General features: G+C 35.1%; 1 protein-coding gene across 10 annotated transcripts in view; it reads right to left on the reverse strand.

Moving 5' to 3' along the window:
- The window catches only part of LOC126816159 (protein hu-li tai shao), a 59510-nt gene that overhangs the window by 21771 nt on the left and 21845 nt on the right, over window positions 1–15894 (reverse strand). For all 10 annotated transcript variants that reach the window (XM_050542403.2, XM_050542402.2, XM_050542400.2 and 7 more), the window contains exons 2-6: window positions 9445–9536; window positions 4389–4649; window positions 3017–3162; window positions 1571–1801; window positions 419–562 (exon numbers count right to left, since the gene is read on the reverse strand). In XM_050542403.2, coding sequence (XP_050398360.1) covers window positions 419–562; window positions 1571–1801; window positions 3017–3162; window positions 4389–4649; window positions 9445–9502 — 840 coding nt within the window. In that variant the 5' untranslated portion in view covers window positions 9503–9536. The remainder of the gene's footprint in view (window positions 1–418; window positions 563–1570; window positions 1802–3016; window positions 3163–4388; window positions 4650–9444; window positions 9537–15894) is intronic.

A 15894-nucleotide genomic window follows, 5' to 3' on the forward strand; every position in this document is an offset into this window, starting at 1 on the left:
TGAAATGGGGTTTAACATCCTACTGTTCTGATTCGAACTGGGATAATGAAGACGGGCATACGCCATACAGTGTGCTGTGAGGAACATTTTTCCCAGGCAGCGGCACAATGGCCTATCGAATTCCAAATGCCAAGGGATCTTTTACGTGCAAGAAAATGTATACATGTAACCTTGTTTTTTTCGTCACATCCAAACAACTAGACAGCTGTCCTTGTCAGGCCCTCCGTCCTGCACCACTGTCAAGAGAAAACCGCCGTCGGAAAATACGGATGAACTTTCTCAGCCAATGCAGGGATCGAACACGCGACCTCCAGGCTAGCGATCCAATGTCTTATCCACTTAGCTAGCGTAGCTCCCAAATCAATTAGAAATATTCAAATTAATTAGAAATATTCAAATCAAATTAGTCAGTATTTACCTTATTTGTGGGTCCCAAATTTCTAGCTAATTTATCTCTTTCTTCTTCATCTACTAGTATTCCGTTAAAACCATGGTAACTAATTTCTCCACAAATCATAGCTTCTTGTGATAGCGGCAATAATCCACATTCCATTGCAGATACCTGAATAAATCCATCATTATCTTATTATTCACACACGGTCATTGAGGATATCCAACCTTTCCTTATTCTCCTTAATACACGATAAAGATTAAGCTGGACTAATGATCAACTAGAGAGAGAGAGAGAGAGAGAGAGAGAGAGAGAGAGGGTTCTTAAATAATGACTTTTGTAGTACATAAAATGAGAGAGAAATGTGGTTTAACTCCACTCGACACAAACAAGGTCATTTCGGGACTAACGTATGGTTTAATTTTATTTCAATAATTTCCTCGCTGGTAGGGGTCTTTAGCAGTGGGAGGAAACCGTTGGATCGGAAGAAAACCCACGAGTTTGGACAGGCGAGCCTACTCCTCGTCACACAAGTGGGGAATCGAAACCACACCACAACTCAATGACAGGCCTTCTGATTCAACAGCACATGTTAACCAGCAATCCAATCCCCCATTGGCTATATAAATTCTACTAGCTGCAGCTGGATATGGTGTGTACCTCCTAGATCAGTGGATCAAAATTTTTTACACTCATGGACCAATTTCGCCTTTTTACAAATATTTGAAATGAAATGAAATGAAATGGGGTTTAACGTCCTACTGTTCTGCTCCTATACTGGGCTAATGAAGACGGGCATACGCCATACAGTGTGCTATGAGGGAAATTTTGCCCGGGCAGCGGCACTATCGCCTACTCTTATATCGAATTCCAACTGCCAAGGGATCTTTTACGTGCCTTCCAATGTATACACAGGACCTCGGTTTTTCGTCTCATCCGAAGGACTAGACAGCTGTCCTTGCCAGGCCCTTCGTTCTGCACCACTGACAAGGGGAAACCATGTCGGAAAATCTGGATGAAACAAATATTTGAAGACAATCCCCCCCACCCCCATTCCCACACACACCTGCATTTACTCAGTGTGAATTCCCATATTATGGGATTGAGTGTTTAGGCCGCTTGCCACAACATCTCATTCAAACTTTAATAAACCCACTGCCTTGGATAAATTCTACTTACTGCAACTGCTTCTGGTGTGTGTACATGTATAATACATTTAATATCGGGTCTAGCTTGATGGATGGCTGAATGTAAAATAAATCCTGCTTTATTTATTCCTAACATAGTCGAACCAGCATCTAAAACTTCACCTTGCATATCAACCCGAACTAACGAAGATGCCGATACTTCTGAATACAAAACACCAAACGGGTTGATTAAAAAATGTTCCTGTTCTTGATTTACACGAGCCTGAAAAAAAAAAAAGTTTTAAATTTTCAAACATTTTATGAAGCCGCTAGATTAATTGCAGCCATTTTGAACTCAAATAAGGGTTTGCAGATAGGTCAAGGTCAACCTTGTTTTTTTATGTAAGCCATATAATTTTCCTTAGACGGTGTTTTAACTATATATACATTTTAATTTGAAGATGAACTATTTTGTTAGAAGAATTACATAATTTATGAATTCTAACTGGGATTTGTGTTCAGATTTGTTAATATCATCATGTAAATTGTAATATCGAAAATGTATGACAGAAGAGGATAGATTACTGTATATTTTTTGTCAACACAATAGTTCATTTGAGACCAAGATTTGCTTCTATGGAGTGGGAGAAGGAGAATAAATAAATTAGTTTAACTTTCATTCGACACAAACTAGGTCATTTTGGCACTAACATGTGGTTCAATTTTATCTAGGGATTAACAACAGATGGTTAAATTTTATTTCAATAATTTATTTGTATGTAGGGGTCTTTAGCAGAGGGAGGAAACAGGACCGACAAGTTTCAATAGGAGACCCTACTCCTTGTCATGTACAAGTGTAGATATGAAATCACACCACTTGACTCAATGACAGATCTTATGCTCCATAGTGCACATGTTAACCCATTCGACAACCTACCCCTTTGTTTCTATGGTCTGATGCACAATGTTAGGTTGCAGAGTGGCGTTTCCGTCTGTTCATTAAAGGTGGTTTATTTAGACGTACTACCATGTGTACACTGATGGGCCCTGGTTTTCCGTCATATCCAAACCACAAGACAACTTATTCCTTGTCCGCCCGGCGAGACAGAATTGGGCTTGAAAAATCCTAAGGTTGTTCTAGACCCACTTTAGGATTTGAAAGTGGGATATTCAAGCCGAGAGACTAGTCACCCTAGCCGCCTTTTGTTCGCATAGATGACAAACATGTGGCATAATTTAGACCATTGGCCCATCTATCCACAATATTACATTCTGTATAATTTGACTACTTTTTCTATTCAACTTGGGTATCAACTCCTGTGTTTGTTTGTAAAGGTGACAAACTTACATTCCCCTGCCAGTCGCGATGTTGCCAGTCCATCTATTTTACTGGACGATTTTTTCCATTCAACTATGGAATCGAATTCATGTTTTTGTTTGCAAAGTTGACAAAACTTCTGTTCCCGCCAGCTATTTTATTTGACAGTAAAATACATACACTTATATGGTTATATATTCCCGACGTCCAGCCGTGCATATCAATCAATCTGTATAAACTAGCTAGTTTACATCGTAAAACTTTCTCTGGTTTACTGTAGCCCATCGATTCCACACCACGAATGTCATTAATAGGAATGATTGGGCCTGAAAAATATAAAATACATAAATTAATTAAAAGCTCTCAATGTATGTCAGTATGGACAGGCCTGAAAAATATAAAATAAATAAATAAATCAAAAAGTCCATAAAAGGTTGAGAAAGAGAGAGAAATGGGGTTTAACGTCCACTCGACACAAACTAGGTCATTTCGCGACTAACATATGGTTTAATTTTATTACAAGAATTCGCTTGCACGTCTTTAGCAGTGGGAGGAAACCGGAGGAGCCGGAGAAAACCAACGAGGTTGGACAGGCGACCCTACTCCTTGCCACGTACAACCGGGGATTGGAAACCACGCCAGTTGACTCAATGACAGGCTTTATGATACAGCGCGCGCGTGCGAACCATTCAGCCATCCAACCCCCCCATAAAAGATTAGAGAAAGAATACAATCAAAGTGTTAGCTAGCATCAGGACCAAGAAAGGGTCGATACTCGACTGCTGAGTTTAAATTCATTACTTCAAAATCTTAGGTGCCTTATGTATACATTGTGTGATAATTGCATCTGACAATGTCTGTGACAGGCGCCTTATATCCAGGTTTGTATGTATACTTGACAAAGTCTGTGACAGGCGCCTACCTGAAAAATGTGTTCTAAAATTTTAAAGCTATTGAATTGAAAATGACACAACTAGTTAGGAAATGTAATAAACAAGAGAAAACTAACATTAAAAAAAATAAAAACAAAAAAACTGTTGCTAGGGTAACACATTTATTTGGAAAAAGTATGAAAAATGTTGGTACACCACATCTCTGGCACTAATAAAGATAAAGGTCCCATTTTTGGACTGCTTATTCTTTATTAATAACCTTAAAATCAGACAGAGTTTTTTCTATAATTTTCATAGTTTCTTGGAAAATGGTGTTTAAAACATTTGCCTCACCACAATATTTTGTCTTTTGAAAAATATTTCGATAACTCTGTCTGGTCCACGGTTAGATATTTGTTTATATACATGTATCCTGCAAATTTGGTGACGATATCTTAATTAGTTACAAAGATATAGTGTACCTACACTTTTCATAATTTTTCCCCAAAAATGAGTTACCCTGGCAACAACATTTTTTTTTTAACGTTACTTTTCCCTTTATTACATTTCCTAACTTCTTGTACTATTTTCAATTCAATAGCTTTAACATTTCAGAACAAAAATTTTTGGGTAGACTCCCCCCCCTTAATGAAAGCGATAACTTTATTGTACAAACATACCTTTAGCGAATCCCCTGCTGCCGCTTCCACCACCAAGTTTACCTCCTGGTAACAAGAGTTCCGATATCTGTTGTAGAGCTATCAAACTAGCGGGATGTGGTCCGGTCAATATCTGTTCTTCTACAATACGTTCTAACTCTTCACGAAAAGCGTCACTATCTAGGACAACCTTCACACGACTACGACTATCCATCTGTTTTAAATCTTCTTTCACCTCTGCTGGTCGTCGCATCTGTCGTTGATACTCAGGGTCATCAGGATCTAGAAAATACAAAATCATTTGTTTAGGTTGATAAAACAGTTTTATTTGTATTGAAACCAGTAAGTGAATTAGTAAAAAAAAAATAAGATTTGCTAGGTCATTTTAGGACTAACATATATGGTTTAATTTTATTTCATTAATTCACTTGCACGGATGGGTCTTTAGCAGTAAATCAGAGGACCTGTAGAAAACCTAAACGAGGTTGGATAGGCAATCCTACTCCTTGTCGCATATAATGAGGAATTGAAACCACGCCACTTGACTCAATGACAAGACCTTATGATCTAAACCCTTTGGCCAACCACCCCCAGTATCTATTATGTTTGTCAATAATATTTATCAGGAAGTGTGAACTTGATAAATGAGCCTATGCCACATTTCTGAATTTATTTCCTGTAACTAGGGAAAAAGTGTGGTGTTTAGGGGTCTTAAGCTGTGGGAGGAACCCAGAGGACAGAGAAATCCTCCAAATCGGCACAGGTGATCCTATTCCTTGTCATGTACATGTACAGGCAGGGGAATAGAAAACACGCCACTCGACTTAATGACAGATATTATGATCCAATGCACACGCTCTAAACCATTCGGCCACCCAACCCCTCATCTTGAACAGAATAAATGAGATAAAATGATCATGAAAGAATAAAAAGTATTGCCACAACCCTAAAACCAGTAGGCATCTGGGATCTTAGCTGATTATAACTGGCTGTAGCCGTTTGATGTTGGAAAAAAGCCGATTGATAAAATAACGAATCAGCCAATATGATATCATTAATCAATCTACTATAAGCTTACTGTTACTAAACTGACAAATCTGGAGCTAGCTTGGACCAGGCTTCGACATCACTCTAGAAAATTGTTACACCTTTTTCGTACAGTGTTTCTGCACCTACTTTGTGAACTGTCAAGGATTCTTTTATATGCATGCCAATGTGTACAAATAGACAGTGTTCCTGTCCCACTGATAATGGACAAGGGAGAGAGAGAAAGTGAGAGAGAATGAGTGAGTTTAGTCATTTCGCGACTAACACATGGTTCAATTTTATTTCAATAATTCGCTTGCACGTAAGGGTCTTTAGCAGTGGGAGGAAATCGGAGGACCTTGAGAAAACCCATGAGGTTAGACAGGCGACCCTACTCTTTGTCACATACAACCAGGGAATCGAAACTATGCCAGTTGACACAATGACACAAACTAACCATTCAGCCATCCAACTCCCCCAATGTCAATGGGCAAGGTCAACAACGCTTTAATACATGTATAATACAGTAACTGTTTTAAGGATAAAATTGAGTAAATAAAATATTTAATGTAATTAACCTTGAGACTATAAATAATATTTACTAAGATAATAAACACTTAAGATTGATATAAAAATTTAAACGATTTAACCATCTGTCAATATTTACTCAACACCGTGTCCTCATAATACACTAACTGTTTTAAATTCTCTATCTATTTATATTAATTAACCGGCCTGCACTGTTAGCATAACTACTCCAGCTAACTGGCATTTCTCCAACTCCGTTCAGACAAAACTATTTATAAGGTAAGCCAGACAGAATTCCTTTAATTGACATCAAGTACATGCAACTATGGATTGAATAGTATCTTCAATATTGTCTTCAAGGCAAAGTCAACTAAATGAAATGGAGTTTAATGTCCCACTTTTCTGCACTAACTGGACTAATGATGAATAATTAAAGACACCTTACATGTATGTATATGTAAGAGATAAATCTGCCTATTGCAGGTCTTCTTTTGGCTTCAAAAGTTATTTTATTCAGACATTTATTCACATGACAAGCCCATTTGGTCAACCCTCTAGACCATCGGATGGCAGAGATTAAAATGGATTAAAAGACAGTTGCCATTTAATGATTTAATTTAAAATAGTGAAGCAAGGCTAAATCTTGAATAACAAGTAGCGTTGTTATGATAATAAACAATCTATGCCACATCTTGTCAAAACTTCAAATGGTGATAACTTCGCTCAGAATAAAGTAATTCGAATGAAAATTTCAATATTTCATTTTGCATTTTCTATTTTTGAACTATTATAGCAAGAAGGGCCAGCTCTTTAACTAAATCTTACATAATGCATCTTTAATTTTATCGGCCAACGCAGTGATCGAACATGGGACCCCCAGGTTAGCGAGCATACGTCTTACTCACTGAGCCACCATGGCTCCTATTAAGAAAGCATTTACATGTAGTATTATGAATGAGAAATATAATGTACAACATACTGTTGATGTACAGACCAAGGCTTACACTTCAAATATTGGCAAACATCTGACAAGAATCTAATCAAGTTTACACGAATGTCTTCCATCAACAATCCATTGTATACAGTCAAAACAATAAGAAGCAACTATCTCATTCTTCTATCAGTGTTTTTATATATACTTTTTAATTCACAAATAAAAGTGGAGAGAAAAAGTAAACTGGTTTATGGACTTTTTTTACCAAATTTGGCATTTCACCTTAAAGATACATTATGTAAGAATTAGATAAAGAGTTGACCTTTCTTGCTATAATAGTTCAAAACAGATAATGTAAAATGAATATATTGAAAATTCCATTCAAGCTACTTTATTCTGAGCCAAGTTATCAATGCCCAAGATGTGGGCATTGATTGTTTATTATAGTAACCATGTTAGCCTGGCTTCTCCATGTTTAAATTAAATCATTAAATGACTGAATCATACTAATCTAGTTAAAATTTCGAGCATCCAATGTCATCGAGAGTTGATTATGGTCTTATCAAGTTGATAAATGTCTAATAATTTAGATAACATTTAAAGCCTGAAGAAAGACCTATAATAGGTAAATTTAGCTCTTGAATAATGTATCTTTAATGAAATGAATCAAAATGGGGCTTAACGTCATACATCTCTGCACCCCTAGGCTAACTAAGACAGACATATATCATGTTGTGTGCTATTACTAAGTATATATTGTCAATTGTCACAAATCAAAGTTCAATGACTGGCAACACCCAGTAGTTCAAATCTAAACAAAGCTATGGTAATTGGTTGCATAAAATAGGAGAATAAAAGACTGTTGACTGGCAACCCAGTTTTGAACTCAAAACAAAGTCATGTCACTTGGCTGCAAAATGCAGGAGAGTTAGATGACTGGCAACCCTGTATTTGACTTCTAAACGAAGTTACCATGTAGGAAATTGGTAGAGGGGCTGTTCATTGTCTGGCAACCCTATAGTTGACCCCTAAACAAAGCTATAAATAGCTACAATAACCAATCAAGTACAAAATGTAATAGAAGGGATATTTGTTGACTGGCAACTTTATATTTGATCACTAAATAAAGATATATTAATAGAGAAGATTGTTTGTTGCCTGGCAACCCTGTATTTGACCTCTAAATAAAGACATATTAATAGAGAAAATGTTTGTTGAATGGCAACCCTGTATTTGACCTCTAAATAAAGCTACAATGTAGGATTACTGGGAATTAGTAGAGAGGATATTTGTTGATTGTACATGTATTTAACCTCTAAATAAAGCTATGTTAATTGGCTATAATAAGTAGGGAAGTAATAGAGAATTACTGGTAGAGAAATGTTAATTACACAGGACTTCAAACAGACTACTTGACATAATGATATGACATGTAACTCAAGTACAACAAAATCCTATACCAGTACAACAGAATCCTATACCAGTCCACAACTTTCTAATCAAAGAGGAGTAACCTTGTACTATTAAAGAGTGTTAGATCATAGATCATGGTTAGGTAAAATACATGTGTTACATACATGTATTTATAGTGCCGGAGGGAATGAAATGATTGAATGATATTTAATGATATTTATCAACTTTCACATAAAATTAAATTGGGTTTTAAGGCTAAGCTGCATTATTTTAGAATTTTTATAGTGTTGTGTTTATACATGTACATGTGTATTCAACAAAATGTTTAATTAATTTGATAGCAGTGGTTCCATGAAAAAAACACAACACAATTTATATGGAAACAATCACTGGTCTATACAAATATAGCACAACGTTTCAACAAGTATTCTTTTATCGTTATCAAGTACAAATGATAACAATAAGAAAATACTTGTCGAAACGTCATGCTGTATGTGTATAAACATGCTGTATGTGTATAAACATGCTGTATGTGTATAAACCAGTGATTGTTTTCCATATAAAATGTGTTGTGTTTTATAATGTGCTCAATCACTAAATGCTGCTCGAGGATTACATGGTTCCATGAAGTTTTATGACACAGAGAGAGAAATTGGTTTAACGTCCACTCAACACAAACTAGGTAACCTTGGGACTAACATAGTTTATGGTTTAATTTTATTTCAATAATTCACTAGCGCGTAGGGATCTTTTAGCAGTACTCAAAATATAGTATTTAACATGTAATTGAGAAAACCAAATCAAAATATCAATGGTGCTCGTCCCCAAAATGTTGTGAAACTTTCAATTCATCAAATCTTTGTAAATACTGATCAGAATTGAACCATTTTTGAACTGATATTCCTTTTAAGAAATTCAACACTCGAAATATTGTAGTTTGTAAGAGATTAATAATTCCCTCAACTGACTGTCAGTGGCTTTAACTTAACAACAGTAGTTTCAGTGGTTTTAAAGTGACAAAACAGTGAGTCACCGTAAGTTTTGTCATAAAGTCAAGTGATGATATCTCGACTATTGCGTAATTTCAAGAACTCAAATCTCTTCACACTTATAATTTACGAGTTTTGTTACAATGTAAATATAAAATAGAGAAGAAAGATATAATGTTTTACTCACCTATTGAGTCAATATATTTGCCAGTCGGGCTGGACGGCCCATTAACCTGACTACTCATACCTCAATCCTTTTATCCCACACTTGTGAACACCCTGAAATATACAAATATTATAATTACATACCACACTTCTAATATACAAATATTATAATTTTATTCCACACTTCTAATATACAAATATTATAATTGTATTCCACACTTCTGATATACAAATATTATAATTATATACCACACTTCTGATATACAAATATCATAATTATATACCACACTTCTGATATACAAATATTATAATTGTATACCACACTTCTAACATACAAATATTATAATTATATACCACACTTCTGATATACAAATATTATAATTGTATACCACACTTCTAACATACAAATATTATAATTATATATCACACTTCTGACATACAAATATTATAATTGTATACCACACTTCTAACATACAAATATTATAATTATATATCACACTTCTGACATACAAATATTATAATTATATACATGTACCACACTTCAGATATACAAATATTATAATTGTATACCACACTTCTAACATACAAATATTATAATTATATACCACACTTCTGATATACAAATATTATAATTGTATACCACGCTTCTAACATACAAATATTATAATTATATACCACACTTCTGATATACAAATATTATAATCATATACATGTACCACACTTCTGATATACAAATATTATAATTACATCCTACACTTTTAAATACAAATATTATAATTAAATATCAAAGGTTGGGGACAAAATCATCCAAAATTTAAGGGGTTGAGATGAGACAATAACACCCCCCTCCCTCCCCTTACGTTATCTCTCTGCAAGTTTTTGTGAGAGCAGTATTCCTCCACCCCACCCCCAGGGACGGATGGACAGAAAGACAGACAAAGCACTCATTTCAAAGAACTTAAGGGGGTGACCCTCTCCCTGACCGGTTTGGCCATTTGTTGTTAGCGATTCATCCCTTAATCATATTAATCTATGTACATGTATGCTGCCCTTTATCCCCATCATATAAATTTACCTGTACATGGTCATTGTATTCTGCCCTTTATCCCTATCATAAAAATCTACCTGTACATTGGCATTGTATTCTGCGCTTAATCCCTGTCATATAAATCTACCTGTACATTGTCATTGTATGCTGCCCTTAATCCCTATCATATAAATCTACTCGTCAGTAAATTTTTTAAATCCTGTATTTATTTGTAAGTAAATTTCCATCAATGATTAAGAGCCCTATTATCATGTACTGCACTGTAATAACCTGACGAAGTTGCTTGATTTACACACCCGATAAAATATCCTGTTTGTTTACTTCAAACATTAGACTTGAATCCATCTATTAAACTTGACATCCACTGGTGTGAACTATCTACAAGGCTTACATACTGACATTTGTCTCAGGTATAAACCAATTAACCTGTGGTGATACGAACGTTTCAACTGGACAAAAAAAATATCTAAATTAATGAGACATTGTGCACTTTCTATGCAGAGATGCATTCTTTAAATACTGACCTAATCCTTTATAAAACAATGTAATTAAACCCAAACAATAAATTATCTTCTTGTTACATACTTAAAAAATATATCAATTCATGCAAAAATGCCCTATCTCTCATTCTCAAGCATATCTTTCAACTAGTTCTTGGCATATCTTTCAACTAGTTCATTTTATGTCTTTCGTTAAAAAAAAATATTGGCAATGTTTTAAAAGATGGACATTATGTGCAAATTCTTAAATTTTGTATTCAATTAATTCTTAGTTATAAAATATAGATGAATATATATTTCAAACGCTGTATATACATGTACTTGAAGCCAGATTATAGATTGTGTATCCTGCTTCGATGAAAATAAGGGAGGGATACTGAAATAACCTTTGTTCGTCCTTGCATCTTAGTTTCCATGCATTTCTCGGATCATTTTAATTAGAAATTGTTGATTCTAGTCTAATTTAATTATTGTTTTTGGATCCATGTAAACAAACTGGGTTTTGGTATATGTATATGAATTGTCATCTAGATTGACTGTCATGATTTTATTATATTTTAAGAGAGAGAGAAATGGGGTTTAACGTCCACTTGACAAAAACTAGGTCATTTTGGGACTAACAAATGGTTCAATCTTATTTCAATAATTTGCTTGTGCGTAAGTGTCTTTAGCAGTGGGAGGAAACCGGAGGATGCAGGGAAAACGCACGAGGTTGGACAGGCCACCCTACTCCTTGTCACGTACAACCGGGGAATCCAAACCATGCCAGTTGACTCAATGACAGACCTTATGATACAACAAGCACATGTTAACCATTGCCCCCCCCCCCCCACCTGCATTATTTTATATCTTAAAGAAACTACATACTTTAGCATTTTCACATATACTTTTTTTCTTTGGCGTGCACATGAAAGATCACTCGGCAGTAGGAATTCAAAATAAGAGTAGGCCATTGTGCTGCTGCCTGGGCAAAATTTTCCCTCACAGCACACTGACACAGCATGGTCTATGCCCATCTTTATTAACCCAGTTGGTGCCAGAAAGTAGGAAGTTAATCCACATTTTTATTCCATTTCTTAAAAAAAAATATTTTAGTTCTAAATAATAACTAAAAACACAGAACTTAAAATATAGTAAAGTACTACCCTACCACAAAACTTATTATTAAAATTCCTCCTGATAACAAAATTCCAGTGCCAACATTCCGATTCAGAGAAATATATTATTATTTTAGAGTAAATCTATCTCTGTGAGCCATGCTTCCTTCCATAATAGAATAAAATATTGTTAAATTGAGGTCACTAGAAGACACACCCGTTCATGATATCTCCATAACAATGCTTTTGTTGTTTCACGGTCCTGTTGTAACATATTTAAATAAATTATCAAGTCGAGTATCGGCCGAATGCTTTGGCAAAGCGGACACACTAGGCGAATATATCAAACATGTTTGATTCGGGCGACAGTGGACACACTAGGCAAATTTTGACACTGACTGATTCGGTCAAATGATTCAGCTAGTGTACTGTGTCCACTGCTAAAATAAACCACACTATAAAATCCTAGGGAACTGTACATGTATATGTTTCGTGGGGGTTTATAATAACCAGTATACCACATGTTAAGATAGTAATGTATAATGTATGTAAATTTATTATGTAAAGATTATAGATAATATATATCACATCCTTTTTTATACAATCTGATTAATACTACATGTTATTCTCGTTTCGTTCTGGTGAACAGTTCAGATCAAGATAACGAGGAGAAATCAACCAAAAAATAAAACGGAATAAAATTTGGTTAGAATTGGGAATACATGTACTTGAACACATGAAATGTTCCTGTACATGTAGTATCCTACCAATTGTAACAAAAGTTTAAAAGATTGTATTTAATTAGATACATTTGTACCACCCCCACTCTTGGTGTTCAATACATTTACATGAATTCTAACACTATACAGGACAGCCCAACCAATGTCACTTGGCTTTATGGGGCACCCACAATGATACTGATATGGGCACATTGCTCGTTGGCTTCATATTGCGTCCAATGAAAAGGGGTCAGCCTTGCTCACCCCCCCACCCCCCAAAACACCACAAGCTATGGGCCTGTACTTTAAGTTAAATCAGTATCATTGCCTAACCGCAAACTATGGGCCTGTACTTAAAGTTAAATCTGTATCAAATTGTGGTATTTGAAATACATCTGGATGAGTTATTAAATAAACTCACAGCATGATATACAAACAATAGTATAATAGATAGACTATATGATAATATTTACCTACACTGAGTATATAATACCTATAAATATTATCATAGTCTCATATTATACTCTAAATATACAATGTATCTATATAATATTAAATAACACCATATTACATAGAGAAAGTTTAATGTCCACTTGCACATTGTGGTTTTTAGCTGTGGGAGAAAAACGGAGGACTCAAACAAAACCATTCAATGACAGACATTATCATCTCACGTGCACCAGTTCAAACAATTTGTCCACCCCCCACCCCCACAGACAGACTGTCTATATCAATATCATGGTATATGTAATATACCATACCATAATAATATAACATGTTCTATATTATATAATATGCCATATTAGTTATTACATAGACATAATAATAATAGTACAACAATGTATATCTATATTACATGTATATTATAGCATACACAGACATAATAATTATACATGTAGTATACAATGTCTGTATATTATTTATATGTACCTATATGATCAAACTTTTATCAATGAATATTGTTAATACATGTATATACATTATGGGAATTTGTTCTATCTACTGCCAGGTCAAGGTGGTTGATGTGTAGGGCTCTAGCCTCTCAACCAGAATGTCTCTGGCCTGATCCCTGTGCGGAACAAAAGAACGACCTGGATTTTTCAAGCCATGTTCTGATGAGGAATGAGTACATGTACATGAACCTAGTCTTTTGAATGAGCAAAAAAAAGCTAGATATACATGTATGTACAATGTGCATCAACAACTACCCTTGGCAGTTTCAATTTGAAGAGAAGGAAGAAAGGCCACTGCCCTGTCAACAGGCCTCAGGCAGTTAAGCTACAGACTACAGTACATGTAGAATGTACATGTACACTTAAATAATAATCCAAAAATATCTGCAAATAAATTTTACAAAAGTTATTTTCTCAGAACATGTCAACAATGGAAAATTTGGGATTTAATTTTCTTCAAATAAAATATTGCTCAATTTGATTTATCTTACTTGAAAGCTTTTAATTGTGGATTTTAAAAAGTTGAAAGAAATTTAATTTCCTTTTTACTTTGTATAAGGGATGTAGCATGTATAATCATCGTCATGGCGCGACAATTGTGTGACTTTCATAAACGTATTGTATCTTGCAATAAAATGAAATAATAAATGAGTTGAATGTCCTACATGTAGATTTTCTGTATAAACCTGGCTAGTGAAGACCTGTATCATATTCTCAGGTGTTTGACTGACAGTTTAGACTATTCAAATTACCTTCAAATAAACTTACAACATTAAAATTGAAAACTTCAAATCAACATACAACATTAACATTGAAATCTTCAAAAATAGCAGGGTATTACTAAATAATCAGATAAAACACTTTTAAGGAATAACCATTACTATGGTTTATTTCACTGCGACGTTTCAACAAGATTTCAACAATATTTGTGTATAAAGCTTAAAAATTTATATACAGTAAAAGGAAGCCATAACTATAAACATAACAAACACTAATCAGAATCCCTGAGACAATATTTTGTATGATCATTTAGGTGAATACATTAGAGTTAAATGAAACCAAAACTGTGTCAATGCACTGCATGTTTGATGATTGTAGCAGAGAAAAAAATATACTCTGTGCGAGCGGTGGGAGAGTTCCAACTCTTGGTATGTCCTTGACGTTGAAGTGTTGTTATCGCATGCTGTTAATCGGAACAGATTTTATGATGATTGGTTTTCTAATCTAGATAGTAATTAATAAGCACTATAATATTACCCTGACCAGATAACATGAATTAATCAATGATTATTGTAAAGGCATGACCTTACTTCACAATTTTAACATAAGACTAGAAGACGGGTCACGGTGGCTAAGTGGGTAAGACGCTGGCTCACTAGCCTGCTGGAGGTCGGGTGTTCGATCCCTGCATTGGCCGAGAAAGTTCATCCAGATTTTCCGGCATGGTTCCCCCTTGTAAGTGACGAAGGACGGAGGGCCTGACAAGAACAGCTGTCTAGTCGTTCGGATGGGGTGAAAAACCAGAGGTCCCGTGTACACATTGGCGTGCACGTAAAATGTTGGCAGTTGGAATTCGATATAAGAGTAGGCCGTAGTGCCGCTGTCTGGGCAAAATTTCCCTCATAGCACACTGTATGGCGTATGCCCGTCTTCATTAGCCCAGTTCGGAGCAGAACAGTAGGACATTAAACCCCATTATTCATTTCATAAGACTAGAAATAACGTACAATTTTAGGCTTTGTCATTTTATCTATCACAGTGACAGATTTGTCTTTATTTCTTTGATATTTTTAAAACAATGTACAAGCCCAGCACAGGGTAATATCCATCACTGACTCAAATGGTTGTCAATTTCATCAATTTATGGTAATAAACATGTGCCCTGTACAGGTATGTTATACCTAAAATGACTAAAAATGTTAGTGCTGGCTAGGTATTGCCACTGTAGTCAATCAGGCCAATATTTACCTCGAAAACAACAAGATAAAAGAATGATTGACATTTTTAGACCTGTCGATGTCGAAGGAATAAAACGGTTTTATATGGCGGTAATGATGTGGATCTACATGTAAATAAGGACCAAACAATTTAAGAGTGTTTGTGTACATGTACCTACATGAATAATTAACTGAAAAGGAGTAGGATCGCCTGTTCA

This window comes from Patella vulgata, chromosome 3, assembly GCF_932274485.2.
Source record: "Patella vulgata chromosome 3, xgPatVulg1.2, whole genome shotgun sequence".
NCBI lineage: Eukaryota > Metazoa > Mollusca > Gastropoda > Patellidae > Patella > Patella vulgata.